Source organism: Callospermophilus lateralis, chromosome 11, assembly GCF_048772815.1.
Source record: "Callospermophilus lateralis isolate mCalLat2 chromosome 11, mCalLat2.hap1, whole genome shotgun sequence".
NCBI lineage: Eukaryota > Metazoa > Chordata > Mammalia > Rodentia > Sciuridae > Callospermophilus > Callospermophilus lateralis.
The window spans coordinates 23973578-23994893 of record NC_135315.1 but is presented as its reverse complement, the minus strand read 5'-3'; the positions used below and the strand labels follow the sequence as shown (position 1 = coordinate 23994893).

Below are 21316 nucleotides of genomic sequence, written 5' to 3'. Positions count from 1 at the left end.
TTCTTGGGTTTCAGTTGGTGGGGAGAGAAAAGCCTCATGCTGATAATGTACTGAAAGTAAATGAAATTAAATAAGCGAAGCAGTGCTCATCACTACTTCCTCCCCCCTGGGTAATTCAATTCAAGCTCTCTCTCTGATGGCAACTCACAGGGGCTGTCTCTGTCACCCCGCTGGGGCCTGGAGTCTTAACATCTAAATAAAAGTTTCACTCAAGCATTTTTTATGCTCCTGCCAGCAGGATCAGTGAGCTGGTGTGGCACATTAATGTAATATTCATACTCACAGACTCTCCCCACACACGAGGCAATGTCTTCCCATTTTCATAATTATAGATGTTCCATAAAATGGCATTTAGATTTGCATTAAAAAAGGAGGTTTGAATTCTAATAGAACATTTAACATGTCTTTTATGATTCAGATTCTTGGCATCTTCAACAAGAAGCTGTGTCTCTAAGTTTAACAAGACCTTTAAACCCCCCCCCCCAAGGAAAAACTTGTGGGAGAAGAGATGGAAACTCCAAGCTCAGGGATCCTGTTTATCCTATCCCCTGTGTCTTTCATTTAAATTTTAGGTCTCCAGGAGCAATTTTTCGACAGTACTTCAGAAATTAGCTTTCCTTCGAGGGCCTACTCAGCCATCCTGTCCTCACTCACCTGTTGTCCCACCCTCAGTAGAATCTGCTATTTCTTGGAGCATGTTTTCAGAGGGACATTAGAATTTTCAGTGGTGTAGGAGAAATGAAAGAATCCTAGAAAAATGAACTTTCCTTTGCTATGGTTCATCTCAACCACACACCCTGAGACCCATCTAGAAGGACTTATGGCAGCCACAGCCTTTGCAAACTATATAACATAAAAGTGAAAATAGTCTATGATCAAGAAAGTTAACAATAAGGACCCATTGAATAAAGAGACACATAAGCATTCTGATAAAGAAAAAGGCTCCTCTGATCTATATCTGTAAAACTGTTCTTGAAACAGCCTAGAAGCAAAAGGTAATCCTAACTGCATTTTAAATTGTCTTAAAATGGCCAGGTGCAGTGGGGCACGTGCCTGTAATCCCAGCAAATCAGGAGGCTGAGGCAGGAGGATTGCAAGTTTTAGGCCAGCCTCAGACTCTAAGCAATTTAGCCAGACTCTGTCTCAAAACAAAAATAAAAGAATTAGGGCTGTGGCTGTGGTTAACTGCCCTGGGGTTCAAGCCCCAGTACCAAAAATAAATAAATAGTCTTAAAATAGTCTTTAAACAAAAAGTGGGTAAAGCACTGAACCAAATGTCGCCCCATAGCCACCACTGAGTGAATGTTGATCACTGTAGGAGATGTTTAAAAACCAATTGTTTTATTGAAAAAAGCATTTCACCCCAAAGTCTCAAGATAGCATATAGATGGCCTGATTGATTCATATGGTGATTGTGACTTACTTTCTTTTGTATTTGGTTTGCTTTATAACTTTTTTTAAAGAAGAGATTTGAATTAGAAAACTAAAAAACAAGTAAATATTTAGATTCTGCTAGTCCACTCCCTTTCATTTTTCTTATGTGGAATTGGGCTGAGGGTGTGCTCAGTGGTAGAGCCTGTGCTTTGATCCTGAGCCACAAAACAGAAAGGGAAGGAAAAGAGGGAGGAAAAAAGGGACAGAGGGTTGGTTATATTCTTTAAAGAATTTTGGGAGGGGAGGGTCTTGTTTTATTTTATTTTTGAGGAATAAACTCCTCCCTCAGTCTTTTGCCCCATAGGATAAGGATAAACCCTATGGAGGAAGATGGATTAGCATCTTGATTTTTCAATAAATTTGTACCTAAGGAGGCTGTTGAAAGCCAAGAATGTCAGCAGCATACAACTCAAGGCTGATGTCAGTTCCAGGGTCTTCTTTTTATTTCATTTTTTTAAATTTTTTTAGTTGTCAATGGACCTTTATTTTATTTATTCATATGTGGTGCTGAGAATCGAACCCAGTGCCTCACACATGCCAGGCAAGTGCTCTACCGCTGAGCCACATCCCCAGCCCAGGGTCTTCTCTTTTGTTAAGGCTTTAAGGACCCTTAGACTCCTTCCCATTCTTTAAAGAAACCAAGATTTGGCAGTTATTGCCAAGTTCACCTTGCATAGCCCTTCTTTGTGTGAACTTAATAAAATTTATGTTCACAGAGTGGCTTTCTGGTTTGTTTGTTTGTTTTTTATTTAAAAAGGAAGAAAGAAGAAAAAAGATGAATATATTCATTTTCCCCTCTGAGGTGACCACATTTATTGTGGAATCTATCAGTCATTAAGTCTTCTCTGAGCTGATAACTATCCATTTGACTTTTGATTATCTCAGTGTGGATTATCCAATTTGTAGCTTATATCCACAGCAAATTTTTAATTCCCTGGAGTCCTTTTCCTGCCAATCAGTACATAGTTACGCTACCTCCCCTTGTCACAAATTAATGTATGCTTAGATCATTTTAAGTGATATTAGCATTAGATATAATTAGGAAGAGAGAAAATTAACTTTTTCCCCAATCATATAGAAAATGTTTTATTTTATGCTGTGTTTAGGCAATTGCCCTTTATACTCCATCATTAATGTGAATTATCTAAAGTAGACTAAGTGAAATTTTGTCAGGTTTCAACAAAGCATTCTGCTGTTGTTCCTTTTAGGAATGGAAGACGTCATAAGAGGAGCTCAAGAACTTGATAACATCATCAAGCAAGGATACTTAGAGAAGAAAAGCAAAGGTATTGATCCAACCCAGAGACAGCAGAACATTCCCGGAAGGGAAATGAGAAAAAAAAAAAAATGGTTAACTGATCAGGTACCCTCTCTGTGCCCAACACTGTGCTTGACAGACGCCTAGTGGACTCTGTCACTCATTAAATGATAAACTTAATGCAAGGAGAGGAAAGACAAGAAGTCTGGTGTTACTGTGTGTAGACTGCAGAGAGATGGCCAGAATCTTTAGCAGACTGGGAGCTCCCTCAGGATGGGGATTGATTAGGTTCTGCTCATACCTGTACTTGCAGTGCCTGCTACAAACAGGTGCTTAATAAAGCTTGTTGAATGAATGAATGATATTTTTGTTCTCATCTCTCAGTGTGCTCCTATAGTAGAGAAACTGTTTTACTAAGAGCGTAGCTTTTATATCATGCATAAAGCAGCACACTCAAATTTCCAATAAGCTCAACTCTTGATCTTTATTTAAACTCATTCCATTAGAATATAGAATAGGAACTACTAGGACTGAAGTCCCAAGATTGCCACTCAACTGACAAATTGGTTTAGCACCCCCTCCCCCCCCCCCAAAAAAAAAAAAAAACTTTCTCATGGCCATGGCTGGAGTATCATTCTGGTTTGTCAAAGGCAACATGTAAAGATGTTGTGGAGAATTTGAAAAGGACAGGATGAGATTAGAACCTGAAAGATATAAAGGAAGCTAGATAAAAAGACAGCTGGCATAGAGCAGGCAACCCTGTTTAGAACTTGGACCTTAAACGGAGCTTGTCCTCTGGACTCTGAGTCAATATGGGATAACCTGTGGGAGTGAGAGGGAGGGTTTTACAGTCCATTAACCTGGGAAATAAAACAATAACACGCCGGACTGTGTATAGTTGGATTTTACGGACTCTTCAGTGATTGTAGTTACCTGAATTTATGTCTCCTACTGCTGTTCTGTGTAGATCATAGTTTCTTCGGCTCTGAGTGGCAGAAGCGATGGTGTGTTGTCAGCAGAGGCTTCTTCTACTACTACGCTAATGAGAAAAGTAAGTGTTCTTCATTTGCACAGCAGCATCTCACTCCTGGATGCAAGCACTTCGTAAATTCTCAAGCACTTAGGTCTCCAGATAACAGTCCTTAACTAACACCCAGAAAGGGACACGCTTAAGAAAGAAAGAGGCTTGGGCAAATAATACCTTTCCAGTCACCAAAAACAGATGTCAATTTAGAGTTCCAAAAACATTAGGATAGTATGGTTGATATATCAAATGGTTATCTTTTATTAAGACCAATAACACAATATTTTCCAAATTGAATGTGTTGGTATACTTAAAAAAAAAAAAAGAAACCTCAAATTCTTTGTAGGCATTAATGAGATAGCTAAAATATAAAATATTGGGGGATAGGTGGAGTGGGGATGTGGTGATAAAGTGCTTGCCTAGCATGCACAGGACCTTGGATTTGATCTCCAGTATAATAATAATAATAATAACAATAACAATAATAATAATTCAGAGAAATATTTAAACAGCTTACCAGTGGCCCAGAAAAAGAATCCTAGGGTTCAGACTCTCTTAAAGCCTGCTCCAAACTTTGAGCCTGACTATTGGGAAGTAATCCAGTGAACATCCCTAGAGCCATAGAGTGTTGAGACCCAAACGGTTGCTGTGCCCAAGAGACACCCTTCAGCCAGATGGCAGCAGCAGCAAAGTGTTGACTCAGGCCAGAGGCAGTTATTTAATGAGCCACCACTGACTCAATCAAGCACAACACTCATGAGCTATCCCTAGAAGACCTCTCATCCATGTTTAACATAGTTGCTTAGTTCATGAGAGAGAGGAAAAGATATAAGCACAAGTTGAGGCAGCTACAAATAAACACAAGCTAAAAATTATTTTTGTACACTAATGCAAACTTTCAAGTAAGGGATACTGCTTGGTAGAGTTGGGCAGTCCCAGAAGTAATTTAGGAAGCAAGAGAAAAAGAGAGAGTAAATCAAGCATCCACTCTTACAGGGGCTTCCTGTGCTCTACCACCTTCATACAGGGGCCAGTGATAAAGTTACAAAATAGAACTTTCTTTTTCCTTCCAATTATTTTCCATTTTGCCTCTGTTTCTCCTTTTTTAAACCCTATTCCTCTCCTGGATATTCGGTCTAGAGAACAATCAAATACCTGCCCAATTGCCTTTGGACTTTCTGCCACCTTTGGTAGATACTAAAGTAGCAGAAAGAGCTGTTGCTCAGTGACCTGGAATCCTTAAGATCTGCCCTTGACTTTGTGGTAGTTGCCTTTCTCAGCCTCCCTGCCTGCAGCAGGTGTCCCTGACCTTTGTCTTCCAGTCACCATCCTGGATTCCTCAGAACCCTCCCATCCAAGGGTAAAGTGTGAAGCCCTGCTTGGAATTGATAGCAGCACACCTTGAAAACTGAAGAACAAATCCCCCTTGTCCTTCTACCCATCCCCACCCAGCCCACTCTCAAATCCAGCAACCACAGTTTCCCCTCTGAACTCTAGGCACATGAGCTAGACAGGAGTTCTTTTCTTCAAACTATTAGGACATTTGAGCCATTGCAAAAAATGTCCATCATTTCTCCTGCATTTAAATAGATGGTTGGCATATCTGGATAGAAAGTCAGGTATCCTCTCTTCATTCAGAATCCTTTACACTCACTGGGAAAGAGGCGGGGGCTGGGGGGTGGGGGGAGAATAAGAGCAAGAGGCTCGGAGACTTTTATTGACCATTTGGCCGTCAAAATGAAATAAAATCTGGTGACCAAAGAAACAACAAAACATTTTAGTGGCCAGTTAGAACAAGGAGAGATACTTTAACAAAAAAGATTCTGGTGTCAAAAAGCACTGTTGCGCAGTTCCCTTCTCGACAGTTACTTCTTATTGCGCCCAGGACAATTTCTTAGTAAATATAGTGTTCATATGTTTCTTTTAGCTCAACCAGGTGAGGACAGTCTTTTTTTCTTCTTTTCTTTTTTTAATTTTGTCATCCCACTTTCTTCTTTATGTCATCATTAAAAAAAAGGGGGGGCGGCTGGGGATGTGGCTCAAGTGGTAGCGCGCTCGCCTGGCATGCGTGCGGCCCTGGTTCAATTCTCAGCACCACGTACAAACAAAGATGTTGTGTCCGCCAATAACTAAAAAATAAATATCAAAAAATTCTCTCTCTCTCTTTAAAAAAAAAAAAAAACTCAATTTATTTCACCTGACAGGGGACACAAGCATCCCCCACACTGTGGATGCTGTCCTCCATGTGTCCTGCATGACATAAAATCTTTCTGAGCCACCTCTTCTTTGCCTGTTTCTAATATTTTATTTTCAAAAAGTAAAAAAGAAGAAAAAGTGATAAGTAGAGTAATGTCTCCTTTCTGTCACTCAGGGTCCTTTTCCTTCTATCTCCTTCCTTATCATCTAGTGACACTCAATAGTCCTCTGCTTCTTTCCCAATTTGACCTCTTGAAAGGAGAATGAAATACTGAGTTTTAATTATTCTCCCTCTAGCATAAATTCCCACCTGAGAAGCAGGGGAGGGGGAAGAATAGTTTAGCCCAAATGCTACATAAAGCATGGGAGGAGATTCCAGGACCTTATAATGCCCCTATGCTGTTGTCCCTCCCCTCAATGTGAGCTCTGCTGGCCCTGATAATAATGTTTCAGCTCTGTAATAGCCTTCAAGAGCCTCACATTTACAACCACACTCTCCCTACTGTAATAATTCCTTCTTTCTGTTATTATAGATCTCTTAACATTCTAATAAATTCACTGTCTCTGTTGGACTCTTTTGGTAAAATAACCTTTCGTGTTGCATTTCCCTAGCTTGGCAGTGATATCTGCCTGGCTGTCGCAGTAGCCTCTTCCTAAGCTTCCCTAATAACCTTTCCTTGACTGTTGTGGTTCCTCGGGGATGTAACAGCTGTTTCTGTGCTTTTATTTCACATACCAGAGAAGATGCCTTCCCCTGGCGGTTGCATCTCTCTAGGGATACAGGGAGCTTTCCTGTCTTGCAGGCAAGCAGCCCAAAGGGACCTTCCTCATTAAGGGCTACAGTGTCCGGATGGCCCCCCACCTGCGAAGAGACTCCAAGAAAGAAGCCTGCTTTGAACTGACCTCCCAGGATAGGCGCAGCTATGAGGTAGGATGATCCGAGGAGCCGGTGCTCCTCCTTAGAGCTGCGGTTTCCTTCCCTGTTTGCTATGCTGGGTTCTATTCTCTCTTTTCAGCAGCTAAGACCCTCTTTCTTGCCCTGTCCTCACCTTTGCTATGTCACAGCCTCCCTGCCCTTCTATTGCCACACTCATCCTAGACAGTGACTTCACTTGGCTTCTCTCTCTTCATCCCTCCCCTTCCCTGTGTCACCCCATAGGTGAGATTGCTGTTCACCGCAGCAGCGCACCATCAAAATCCTTACTCACCATCTCTAGTTTCACAGCTGTAATTCCCATGCTTATTTTTCAACTGATTATCCCTACTTTCTTCCATGAAAGTCAGAAAAAGGAAAATCTAACTCTAGACTAAGAAGTTATTTGTTGTATCATATTCATCTTGCTATCCAAAACGGCCTTCCTATATTTGGATGCATTGCATATCTATGAAAGGAGTTTTAAGACATTGGTGACAGTGGTCACTGAGAAGTAATGATAACTGAGAGGCTAGAGGACCTTGTCAGAGCAAGAACTCTCCTTGCTGTGTTCATTTGTGTATATTTTGAATCTTTACCTTGTGCATTTATTACCCATTATAAAATAAATTGAAATAATAAAAATGTAAGACTGTAGAGATATATGGATTTTTTTCACTAAAAATATTTTTATATGTGTGTATGTTGTTTCCTACTTGATAATTTTATTTTACCACAGTTCTGTTAAAGCAATGTTAGCAAAGCTCTAGCTAACTTATGAAAAAGAAAAAGCATGCTAAAAGTAAATTACCAATTTAAGTAACCCTTTGACTCCTCAGATTTTTCTCAGCTTTCAACGTTTTTATATTTCTACAGTATATTAACCCTTATTTGATTATGTGACCTTGGTCTGCATTATGTAATTTCTAGAATTTTTAAAAAACTTAAATTAAAGCTTTTCTATGGAGTTCTTTATAAACATTATATATGCATTGCATATGTTTGTATATGTTTCTGAGTTGTTTTATTATTAAATTCTGATGATACTGCATCTGATAAAAGTTGATATGAAAATTCTAAGCCAATATTCCTAGAAAGTTTTTTATTGAAATATGCTTTGGGGCCAAGGTTGTGGCTCAGTGGTAGAGCACTTGCCTAGCATGTGTGAGGCACTGGGTTCAATTCACAGCACCACATATAAATAAAAATAAAATAAAGGCCCATTGACAATGAAAAAAAAAATTTTGAAAAAACAAAAAGGAAGTGTGCTTTTAAGGAACTAAGAATGATAGGGTCTATTAACATAAGCATCATACAGGAACCTAGGTTTCTTATACAATATATATCTTTATGTTATCCTAATGACCAGATAATTAAAATGTTTTTCAGAAACAGTTATTTCAAGTTGATTCTTTTTTTTTTTTTTATTTTAATCATGAAGGGTTGATGCTTGACCGACCTGTTTTATTAATCAAAATATAGTTTGTTTACTTCTTTTCTTTGGTCCATTGAATCCAGATCATTACTGTGGTCTGTGGATTCTTCCTCTACAGTGGCCTTTAAATCTTTACCTTTCTTATTCTCACAGCCCTCAGGATAGTTAAGTCCCTCTTGTTTCACCTAGAGGACCAATTCAACAGCCTTCTAGTTGATCTTCTGTCTTCAGAGTTGTCTATTCTAATCCCTCCTCCCCAAACTATTGAAAGAGTCACCCTCTCCCTCTGCTAGAATTGGTAGTAGCTTCCTGTTGCCTACATTTCTGAATTTCTGTCACTCAGAGCCCTTCTACCAACTCTTCTCTGACCCTCAACTTCCAAGTGTTTTTATTCTCCAGGCAAGCTGGTCATCTTCCTGCCTTTCCCACACGTGATGTTCTCATTCTTGTAATCTTGCCCATAGTTATCCCTACCTGAAATGAACAGCTCCCTCCACCAGTTTCCACCAACGCTTTTTAAAAATCCAACCAGCCTGGTGGTGGTGCACACCTGTAATCTCAGAAATTCCAGAGACTGAGGGAGAAGATCACAAGTTTGAGGTCAGCCTCAGCAACTTAGCAAACTTAGTGAGTCCCTGTCTCAAAATAAAAAATTAAAAAGACCTGTGGATGTAGCTCAGTGATAGAGTGCCCCCAGGTTAAATCTCCAGTGTCATAAAAATATATATAAATAAATATTTTTTTTAAATCCAGTCAAAATAGTTTTGCTTCAGCAAGCCTCCCTAATCTACTCCTGGCAACAATAAATGCTCCCTGTCTACTCACTACAACCAGTTGTGGGCTGCAGGTGTAGCTCAGTGGTAGAGCACTTGCCTAGCTCACTCAAGGCCTGGGTTCTGTCCCCAGCACTGAAAAGGGGAAAAAAAAGTTCCATTATTATCAAATGTATCTGCTTTGTGATGTTTTCATCTCATGTACATATTGCTTTGCTTTCCCCCACCCCTGGTAAATTTTTCTCAAATAAATGCCACATGAAGGAATAGATAATAGACATAGACATAAATATCTGAACTTAAAGAGCTCTAATATCTGGGTATGCAAAATTGCTGATGGAAAAAAATGGTTTGAATTTAATATGTGGTCTTCTTTCTAAATATTAAGCTAAAGCAGAGAATCCTGAGCTTTAAAGTTGACGAAAACTCACAGATAACTTCCCCTGGGCTTCCTTATCAAGATGCATGGAAACTTTAGTGAAGGTGATAAATTAATTTGCAATTTTTTTCTGTAGTTTACAGCTACTAGTCCAGCTGAAGCCAGAGACTGGGTGGATCAAATAAGTTTCTTATTAAAGGGTAAGTGTTACTGTTTTGAAATACATAATATTTGGATCTGCAGTTGAAGTACTGTTCCATAAGTATCAGCTAGAGGTTTCCATGTGTATTTTTTCCTGCTTTCTCATCTCTACCCTCCCCACCATATGCCCACATTTTAACAAAAACTACTGTGTATGATTCAGAAAGTAAGGAAATCATCAACCTGGAGATGACCTCTAATGTCATAGCTCATCACCTGACATACAGGCAAGACTTTACTACTCATAATCACTGAAAACGGGATCCTGAAAACTAGCTCAGCCCAATTCACTGCCTCCTAAAACCCCTTTCATTCTGGAAAGAAAATTCATAATATCCAACTTAGAGCCATTTTAATTGCAAACAAGGTCCAAAATCTTCTTTTTCAGTCTTACTAGGAAGTAGAAATCTAAATTAATATAGATGGTCATCAAAGACTTTGGACATTACAAACAAACTGCTATTTCCCAAGCCACAATAAAATGTTCCTTGCTTTGAGATGGGACAAGTCCTGCCTGAAGATGTTAAATGACTGCTCTTAGAGTACCCTCTGCTGGCCAGCCTGCAGGCACAGCAGTAACAGTGGCCCAGGAAGCCTTTCCTGGGAGTGGCAATGTGGCAGATAGAAGCAGTCCACATTGAGTGAATCACTTGGCATCAGGTAACCCTCAGGTACCCTCATGGCAGGACCCTATCTTACAGAAAGACAGGAACACCAACTTGGCCCAAGACACAGAGAGAAGCATGTCAACTTGGCCCAAGACACAGAGAGAAGCATGTCAACCTGAAAACTCCAAACTTTCTCTTCACAGATTTTATTCTAGTGCAAGATTTTATTGTGGATAAGAAGGAGCAAGCACCCGAGCTTTAATTACAAGAATTGCCTGTTTTACTCTGTTATGCCTTTGCTATCACAAAAACAAAGTATTGCATCCACCAGCAGCGTCATGTATAATAGACTGGAACTAGGCAAACATGAACATTGATGGCGAGACTACAGGGTACACTCTCATCTAGGTGCCTTGGATTTATGCGTGTAATATACCCCTAAGTGTGTAAACCTCAATAAAACTCAAAGCAGCTTTATTGAGCTGTACCCTGTGGTACTTTCAGAATCCCACATTGAAGAAATTATTCATTCCATTTTATTTTAAAACAAACAAAATAATAACATATGGTTTAAGCCACAAATGTGTCTTTGATCCTTTTTCTCATATGAAGTGGCACCAGAATTCAGATGAAAATTGTTGCAAAACCTTTATTAAAAGCCTAATCAAGCCAAACAGTTTTATTGTGTTTTGAAATGAACATCGGATGTTTCTCCATCCTTCCCTTCCCCAGGGTCTGCTGACTGTACTAGCCCATTCTGTCGGGGCCCCTCAGCAGGGTTTCAGAGAGCACTCTGTGCTACTCAGAGAATGAGCCTTCCCAGTTCCCCATCAAAATAAAAACCAATCTCCCTCCCTGCCCTGGTGCTCCCCAGTGCTGTAATGGTCCAACATCCTCTGCGCAGTGACCCACTTAAGGTCAGCCAGATTGTACAGTTGCCAGAGGACATGGTAACTGCACTGTGCAGCCATTCCATTTGGTCTCGGATTACTGTTATTTTTCACCATACCCCATTTGGTTTCCTCTTCCACTTTTGCCCATTTTTTTTTTTCTCTCTCACTCTCTGCAAACAAACTTGTCTGAAATTCTGCAATGAGATCATTGGGGAGATGGGCTTCCGACAGCTCGGACACCCTATAGAAGAAGCCACCATGGAGGCCCTGGCTCTGTGTGCCCTGGAGAACTGCAGGCCATCACTCACCTGTCCAGTTTTCTAGTTGATGAGCAGTGCGTGGCATGCTGGCATTTCCTCTTCTGTCCTATTTCCTTCCCTTCACCTCGTGTTCCCATTCACACACCCATACTATTCAGGGCTGCTTCATCCTGATCAAGTTTTATTGCAAGGAAGGATTTATGTTGATGGTTTAAACCTGATGCAGTGCTGGTCTGGCCTTTTCTGTAGATTTCCTGCCACCAAGGCCCACATTAGAAATAACAGCACTTAACCTAGTGTTTCATTTTCTTTTGACATGTTTTATTCTCTTCCCCCCTCCTCCTTCCTCTTTCCTTCCCTGCCTTCTCACTCCTTTCTTTTGCTCCCTACCTTGATTCATTCCCATCTTTGCTCTGGCAGATCTGAGCTCTTTAACCATCCCATGTGAAGAGGAGGAAGAGGAAGGAGAAGAGGAGGAGGAGATGTATGATGATATTGATGGTTTTGATTCTCCAAATTCTGGTTCCCAGTGCAGACCCATTCTCTTGCCTGGGAGTGTGGGGATAAAAGATCCTACAGAGGAGAAAGAAGAGGATATTTATGAAGTCTTACCAGGTGAGAAATTTCATCTCCTAATTATATACCCCTCGTTTCAGAAATTCGACCTGGTGGAAGAACATAACTTTGGAAACTCCTAAGGAAGCCAGATCTAAACTTCATCCTCTGAAGGAGAGAATGTAGGGAAACATGATTCTCAAGCTCTTATAGAGCCTCTGCCTTACTCTGGGAGCAAGATGAGTTTGATCAAGGATTGTCTCATCTGTGCCACATGAAGTCCTCTATCATTTATGTCAACAAAGTTCAAGGGTTCAAGAATACCCATATTGGTGTTCATTGCTTACCATGAGTTTAGGGGTCAGTCATCAAAAATCCTCTAGTTTCAACATCTTTTCTGTGGAATTGTGAGGGTGACAGAAAGTTGCCTCCAAAGTATGAAGGATTTTGAAATCTGAAATATATAAATGCTAACCACCCTTTTGTGTGATCCAGTAAAACCCCACCAGCACAACTCATTATTACCTAGAAACAAATCACAACTCTCAAGAATAAGCCCGACATGTATCTCCTCTGCCCACAGTGCAGCAGCTCTAAGCTGACGATCACTTTCTGTCCAAAGGCAGGATAAGTGGCACCTCATAAAATGTAGAGTCATCATTGCTTCCACAGAGCCACTTCTGGTCGGGATCAGCAGCTGGTGAACAGTGCAGAGCACAGTGGGGGTCAGACTGGAAAAACCAAAGCCTGAGCCTTTTAATTGTGAGGTACTTAGACCACAGGAACCCTGAATCTTCAAGTCCATTCAGAAAGAGCATGCCTGTGGAAATTTGCCAGGAATTCAGTGCTCTGCTAAGAAATTCAAGTTAAGCCTAAATTTATAGCAATTTAAACCTCCATCTCAAATGAACCTAGGAACTAAGGTGAATCTAACACTCAGGCCCCTGAAGACAGGGCTAGTTGCTAAAAGCATCATCCCATCCGTAGGCAACACATTTCAAGGCTTCCTGGGAAGAGGGTTCAACCCCCTTAACTCTGCATTCTGCCTTCATCTCTTCCCTAGGAGAGAAGCCATGTCATTGTCCCTTGCATCAAGGAGCAGGGCTGTGGCTACACGTCCCCACCAAGGAGAGCCTGTTTCTTCTCCTACTACTTCCAACCTCTGCCAGTCTCCACTTCTCCAGCCTTTTTTTGTTGTGTTTTATTATGCAAATGATATCTTGGTTGAGGTCGAGCCATTTCTTGTGTCTGAAGTTAAAAAAAAAAATGATAATTTCCTCAGCAAGTCATCGTCGTTAATGAAGTTTTACAAAAACAGATACAACCAAAGGAAAATAAAATTTCACAGGTGATAAATTTTTCCAATTTCCCTGGCAGAATTCGATAGGATTGTTAAATTAAGAGTGAAGGTGTCTGTTAGAAAGCAACGAGCAGTGATGGGTAATTTTATAGAGTGGAAAATTGAATCAAATTGCTACATTAAAACACAGCTCCTCTGAGAATCTTCCCTTTCACAGCCTGCTCCATTGCAACAGCAGGGTGCAGAAATGGATCTAATTCACAATACTCCCTAAAAGGAGATGCACTCCCCAACTTGGCCAGGATCTTCCTAGTGAGCTCACATTCTGCTCACTCCTGCCCAGGCTCAGGAAAAGGCCAGGTGACACTCCACTTTGGGTTACAGCTGTGGAAGAGTGCTCTGGGAAAACCTCCCTGAACCACTCAGCCTTCTGGGGTACAATGGAAGGGCCTTTTATGCACCATGGATAGTTCTCAAAGGAGAGGCTCAGAGATGCAGAACTAAGAGAGCAAAGGGAAAGAGGCCTCAAAAAATAAGATGAATTTGGGCTCAACCCCCACTTACCCCAGGTGGAGGCAATGAATGTATAACTGTCTTCTTAGCAGCCATGATTCTCCTGCCTCCTAAACTCTTACCCTCAGTCACTGTGGCACTACCAAGTTATGGGGCATTACTCCAAAATTCTCACTGATTGAGTATTGGAGTGGACCCAAGGGCATGAGACTAGTCTACATCTCAAACCACTAACCCTGAGTCCACAACTGCTGTCCATCAGGAGTGAGGAAAGCCACACAGTAGGAAAGCCTGGGTCTCTTTCTGTAAGTTAGGGAAACAGCAATTAACTTGCATATGTTTCCAAAGGACAATGTGTACAGCCAACGGTTTTTTTCCAAAAAGCCTCTATCCATCAGAGTTCTGAAAGACAGCATTGAATGTGGGATATGTGGACATTTAATTATGATATGCATATTGTAGCCACACGATCCCATCACCCAGCTTCCTTTCCACTCCATTCTTGTTGCTTCGGAAATGGATTTGAGTTTTGCATGTGCCACATCACTAGTCCTGGAGGAATTGAGAGGGAAGGTGAGGGGCCTAGCAGTGTATCCCCTCTGCCACCATCTCATAAGACCACCTACAGAGCAGAGGCATATGAGAGACAGCATGCCACTGCAGGTGCAAAGCTGACTGTATGTCACGATGGATCTGCGATGCTGCCTGTTCTCTGTGAGGCCTCAGGCAAGTTACCTGCCCTCACTAATTGTCACCCTTGTAAAATGGGGAAAACAATAGCTGCTATCCTAGAGGGATATGGTGAAAAGTCTAGAACTGACATATGTAAAGCCCTTAGCATAGAGTCCTGGCATGCGTGAGTCCTCAGTAAATGCGGGCTACTATTAACCTGATGGCATTTAAAACTGATAAGAACAGATACTACACTTGATCTTGGCCAAAAGGCCGAAAAGCGATCTGGTGGTATTTAAAGAGGCTTTATGGCTTGAAAAGCTGGGGGATGGCTAGGTCCCCGCCCTCACCAAACAGACCTGAGACAGTCCAGTTGGGCATTTGCAGCTATGTGTATGAAGCAGGTGAAATTGAAAATCCAGAGCAGATGGAATGTGGAGCGTACCTTCTGCTCAGACCCATTTTTACTGCCGAGGCCAGGTGCTGGGTGGAGGGACAGCGGACGGTAACATCGGATTGTGCTAACATTGCATACCCATCAATAGTCAAATGACTTGGGCCTCTCATTCAGTTCATTATAACAGGTAAATGTGCTTTGTGAAGGATATTTAGCATTGGTGATTCTGCTAATTCTCTTCTTTGGAATGGGACCTACGTAAGCCCTCCCTGTCCTTTTTTTTTTTTTTTTTTTTTTTTTCTTTGTGGTGCTAGGGAATAAACTCAGGGCCTCATATATGCCAGGCAAGTGCTTTCCCACTGAACCACATCCCCAGCCCCTTGAGCCTTCACTGTGTCCATGGGGAAAGCCATGTAAGTGAGATCCTTCCAGAGTATCATTGATATGGTCTTCCTAGTAGAGAGAAGAGTACAGAACATATATCAAGTCAATAAAAATAAATTTTTTTCTGGTCAAAATAATGTATGGGTCATCAAATTAAATGTACTATATCACATTAATCATGAAATAATTAGCATTTGCTACATGGCTAGCATTCTTGTCCCCAAGAGAGAAAACCAGAGCACTCAAGGTTTTCAGCCAGACCACAAAAATGTTAATCCTGGAAAATACTGTTTCAAGGTTGGTATCCACTGGGATTGCTGAACATCCATGTTGAGCATATGGGGGCCTTTCATTTTTAGGATCTCATTTGTAGTAGATTAAACTTCAGGGAGCTACCTCGAAGAAATGCTAAAGCTATACACAGAAAATGGGAAACTTTCTGAACCCTTTCTTATATCCCCTGAAGTTATTTTGCAGGCCAATACAGACCCATTTCCCTGATTCCAGATTCCATCAAAGGACAGCTTTTATCAGATTTCTTTTCTGGGGTCTCAAGACTGGAAGCCAAGAAAGTACCTGAAGGAAGAGCTGTAACTGGGGCCTTGTCGCAGCTACAAAAGCAACAGAATCAAGCTGGGTTCTCTAGAGAGATAAGAGCAAACAGAAAGGAAAACGAAGAGCCCTCCCTGAGAATTTCTATGCACATTCTGAAGCTGCCCGCAGCGCCTCAAGGGATTATTATAGACCCAGAAACCAGAGTGCTTTATAATAAAGCATATAACTGGTTTTTTTTTTAATTAGAGTCAAATGGAAACAAACATTCTGTGGAATTATTTTTCCCCTTGTACAGTTGTCCAGACCCATAGGAAGGAGGAATGGTGATAGTCAGAGAGCCCAAGAAAGAAAAAAGACAAAAGTTCATGAAGAGTGGACACTGTCACCAGCCTCCTTCAAGACTTCTGGCTGTTTATCTCAATGCCCTGCACACCAAGCCCCAACCACAAGGGCTGATAGGCCAGGGCCAGATGGAACCATGCTGTTCCTTTTACCTAGACTGCCCGGGCCCATTTCAACCTATAAAATCCTACACGTTCTGCTCAAATGGATCCTGCTCAGTGATACCCTCCCAGATACTCAACTGACATTAAGCTTTTAGTTCTTATTACAGTGATTTGTATTCATGTCTTTATCCCCAGTTAATAGGTGCTCAGTTATTATTTGTGAAATTAAATTCAGTCCATTCCAAGTGTTGCCGTGAGCACAGAGTGAGTTTAATATCTTATACATCAGGACCACACTGGGCTGGGGATGTGGCTCAATGGTAGAGCCAAGCAGGCATAAGGCCTTGAGTTCAATCCCCAGCACCCAAACCACATGTGCGTGCGTGTGCGTGCGCACGCGCGCACACACACACACAACCATTCCATAGAGATAGGATGTAAGTATTTTGAGATAACAGTTCAGATTACCTAATACACCACAGAGAATCACATGTGTTACTAGCCTCTTGATTTTTTTTTTAATTTCTTTTTTTTTTTTTTTTTTTGCAGTGGTGAGGCGATAGTGACAAAGAGTTGTTTTGTGTTTTGTTTTGTTTTGAAGAACTGGGGATTGAACCCAGGAGCACTCTACCACTGAGCTACATCCCCAATCCTTTTTATTTTTTATTTTTATTTTGAGACAGGGTCTCATTAAGTAGCTCAAGCTGGGGGCTGGGGATTTGGCTCAAGTGGTAGCACGCTGGCCTGGCATGAGTGAGGCCCTGGGTTCGATCCTCAGCACCACATAAAAATAAATAAAGATATTGTGTCCACCTAGAACAAAAAAATAAATATTAAAAAAAAATAGTTCAAGCAAGTCTCGCACCTCACAACCCTCCTGCCTTGCCTCCTGAGTTGCTGGAATTAGAGGCATACACCACCTCCCCCAGTTTTCTTGTTTTTCCTACATTATCTGAAGAGATGTAACAGCACCCATGAGTAACAATGTCTTGTGCACATCATGAAGTGATTTGTAACCACTTTTCTGCTTTTCCCCTTTGCACTTGCAGTCTCTGTATTTCTGTTGCATCTGTCACCAGAGCACCTTGACATCTGGTTGCACTTTGGTACAATTGCCATTTTTTGAGCTTTTGTCACTTTGCTTGGTTGGGGAGAGATGATTTCCCCTCTTTCTGAACTAGTCCTTTTTTAAATGTTATTCTTTCTGATATTGTGTTAGCCGATGTCAGAGGGGTATCAGAGGAGCACTTCAGAAAGGAGCCAGGTGTCGTGAGAAGCTGGCTCCTCTCTGTCCCTCCTAGGTGGATTCCGTGTCCTGTTCTTCTCAGCCTCTCATTAGTGTCCCTGACATAGTGCCAAGAATGTTGATTGAAATTGACTCTCCGGATACTGATGCTCATTTGCGATGCCCCATGATTCTCTTACATGTTCGCACAGTTAACAGAATCTTCTTCAACTGTTTTCCCAATTGAGATGAGATATTTGGGAATCAAGTAGAGCATTTAATGTAATAAGTGGGCAGTAATCTTCAGAGGTTAATTTGTTTAAAACCTATGTAAGGTTGGGGTCCCATATGCCCTGTTAGAAGCAAGGACCATTATAATCTATTACTGTTTAAAGTTGAGCTAGCACATAAATTTTAATTCTCTCTTAAATGAAGATATATTTCAGTAGATATAATGCTAAAATGCTTAATAATATTCTTATCAAGAAGTTCAATGAGCTCTTTAGCCTAAAAAATATTTTTCAAAATAGTCTTTTAAAATAAAGCCTCACATGACAGAAGAACAAAAGTGAGAAATTTAGCCACCTAATTCACCCCCATTTTCAAGCAGAAAGACTTGGGGTTTTTTTGTTTTGTTTTGTTTTGTTTCGTTTTTTTCCTGTTGCCATATAATCCGTTGTCTTGACGTTTGAGCTTGAGAGATACCAGTTTGGGTTCACAGAAGAGTCCTAGATAAATGGCACACCTCTCTGTACAGTGCCCTCTTAAGCAAGAAGGTGTTGAGGGGTGTGCTTCCAACAACCAGCTATGGAAGGTGCTTTCCTTCACTACACCACAGTGCCCCATCCTCAGTCTTCCAAAGACCCCAGAGGTACAGCTGCTGTTCCATCAACTGCAAGGTTTCTTGACTTGGGTCCACTTTCAGCCACCCGGGAAGGACAATGCTACATAGAACAAATGTGGGGACTGGAGCTTCCCCCTGCACATCCATCACTGTGGAGCCTAGTAATGGTGGTGAATGAGATATAAGCTCCTGGCTAGCTTTCTCTCTAGATGACTCCAAAGGTGCAGTGGAAATCAGAGTATTTGATCTGGAATTGAACTTCACAGAACAGATTCTATTTTTTCCCATTTTTTTTTTTTTTTTTTTGTATCATGACTAGATTAAGTGCTGTTGCCTGAAAGGATAAAGGAATCGAGTTTTACGTTTCATTTTTATCATTGCAAATACATTTACATTCTCCTTTTTTACAAATGCAAAGAGCAGGCAAGCCACTTTCAATAATTTATTTTAAAATCAATGCTAATGAGGTTATGTCTCGTCAGTGGCCGAGTTTTACAATAAAGTCTGATTTATTTAGAAAAGATCTTTGGTGTAGCTTCCCATCTAATGGTGGTGGGAAGGAGGTGGAGTAGCAGGCATGGTGACCCTCCAACTTCGGATCCAATTTGTAATTCACAGCGGAGATCTGACCCAATTTACATTGATTAGAATTGGGAGGAAGAGACAGCTGCGTGCAGACAGCAGAGGTAGAATAAACCCTCTCTGCAAAAGTGCCTAAGCACAGCAAATTATTGGTCTTTGTGATTGAGTTGTTTGATATCAGCAAAAGAGCTTCTCTCTGTCCAAATTATTGGGTGTCTCTAAAATAGGAGGTACTAACTCTTGCTCTAATGTCTTTAATCCGGTAAAATTAGCCCCGTGTCAAAAAGGGAAAGCATCGTACCAGAGGAAGGAAGGAAGTGGACAAAGTAATGAGAAGACAATGTGCAAAGAATGATGTTTAATGTGATTTATTTCAGCGTGATCTGTTTCCTGTATTTGATTTTGCTCTTCCATTATCTCACATCTTTGTTCCTCCGGGCAGGGCTGGGGAGTACCACAGGTGGAAAGGAGGAAATCCATGGTGCTAGACCCAAAAGAATTTTTTAATCAAAGTGCTCCTTTCCCCATAGCATTCTCCAGGGCCAGGGCAAGTGTGTGTGTGTGTGTGTGTGTGTGTGTGTGTGTGTGTAAATCTTGGTACCAGGTGACTTACTTCCCCAGAATATCAATCTCTTTATTTTTGTGAGTCACAATATCATTTTTCACATTAAGTCAGTTATTTTTAATATTCTAACATATTTTTAGGCTGTTTCTTCTCACCTTTGAACTTATAATCTCTCCCCCAACCAGTCTGACATACCAGAACTCTAAACTTCACATTTAAAAAATAAATAAAAAGAAGTGTCCTCAGGACATCCCCTCAAAGTTTCCATTTAGTGGCATAACTGTGGAGAAGCAAGAGAAGCAAGTGCCAGAAGACCTAGAAAGAGAAAGGAAGGGGGGATGCAGCCAGGAGAAACCGAGTATTCAGCCTTCCAACCACAGCTTACCATCTATCGTTGTGTACGCTCATGCGCACCCACAAGGACCGGGAGTGGGGGGTTGGGGGATACAAGAACAACAAGTGCATTTTTGTTTATTTTGCTCCACCTAAAAAATAACTAAATGTAATTCTGGCGTGTATACTTTCTTTATAAAGGCCCAGTTCCTGTTTTGTCAAGTAGTATGAAGCCTGAGACGAAACAGGTTAATGAGGGTTAGAAACTCAGGCCAATCATGTTGTGACTTTGACCATATAAACACTTGACTGGAGTTAGACACTATCATTGACTTAGAATCCATTGGGAATCTACAGCAACTAATTAAAAGATCATTCCAACTGCCCTCAGGAGCTTATACTCTAATGAATAAGGCAGACTGAATAAAAACTGTAAAAAATAACTACAAGCCCCAAGTACTAGAAACATAAAATTATGTACATGACCAGCCTCCACTACAGCTGAACAAACATAGATACATTAAGAACTAATTAATCACAAAGGGTTTAAACACCCACTTCCAAACTCTCTCTCTTTCTCTCTCTCCCTCTCACACACACACAAACACACACAGGGATGCACACACAGAAAGACATACACACACCTAACTCTGGAGGGCCTAAAACCAAGCCAGATGCTTGCATGGAGATAATAAATATGGAAGAGAATTCCAGAAAGAAAGGAGAAATGGAGTTTGAGGGGAAAGGATTAGATTCTAGTAGTAGTAGTCAATAACCCCCAGGATTATAGACAGCACAAGGGCAGAGACCCCAACAGTCTCATCTGTTGCTTGCCCCCAGTTCCTAATCCAGCACCTTGCACATAGTAAGCACTTCAAAATGTTTGTGAAGAGATGGAAGGATAGGGAAAGAGGACAGGGCCTGTTTGAAGGTGAGAGAGCTTTTCCAAAAGAAAAAGAGAACATAGTAATTAAACTTTCCTTAAACAAGAAAGCATGATAGACTCAGAGAAATGCAACCCCCTCAGTATAAAGAGCATGAGACTGTGCCCTACTGACCACTAATGCTGATCATTTGTCCCCTCAGATGAAGAGCACGATCTGGAAGAGGATGAACATGGCACTCGGCAAAAAGGAGGTATAAGGGCACATAGATGCACAGCTGGGGAGGGATGTTCCAGCCTGGACTCACTAATGAATAGGGTACTGAATAGAGTATATGACCCCAGAAGCCCCAAATAAAATGATCAGACAGGGATATACCTTAACTTGAAAAACAGCCACCCATTCACTTTAATTAATGTTCCCAGAACCACTAAGATTTATCCGAGACAGGGTGGGAAGCCAAACCAGATATTTATTTTTTCCTATCAGTATTTCTTAAATCAGTACAGTGAAAATAGAATTGCCTCATCTCTAAGAGATCACGGGATTGAGAATGGAAAGAATGGAAATGTCTCTTCTCTGAGAGGCCCAGAGATTGCAAGTTCAGAGGGGAATGGAAATGTGTCAGATCTGAAAAGTGAACATGGGGTGAAGGATAGAATTGCCTGGTGAGGCTGACTTCTGATG

General features: G+C 41.1%; 1 protein-coding gene and 1 pseudogene across 1 annotated transcript in view; one reads left to right on the top strand and one right to left on the bottom strand.

Annotated features, from left to right (window-relative positions):
* Positions 1 to 21316, top strand: part of Skap1 (src kinase associated phosphoprotein 1) — a 286124-nt gene that overhangs the window by 235058 nt on the left and 29750 nt on the right. The window contains exons 5-10 of the mRNA XM_076870617.1: positions 2643 to 2720; positions 3660 to 3743; positions 6716 to 6840; positions 9549 to 9612; positions 11795 to 11989; positions 20832 to 20882. Coding sequence (XP_076726732.1) covers positions 2643 to 2720; positions 3660 to 3743; positions 6716 to 6840; positions 9549 to 9612; positions 11795 to 11989; positions 20832 to 20882 — 597 coding nt within the window. The remainder of the gene's footprint in view (positions 1 to 2642; positions 2721 to 3659; positions 3744 to 6715; positions 6841 to 9548; positions 9613 to 11794; positions 11990 to 20831; positions 20883 to 21316) is intronic.
* On the bottom strand, positions 14539 to 14699 carry LOC143411133 (U2 spliceosomal RNA; annotated as a pseudogene).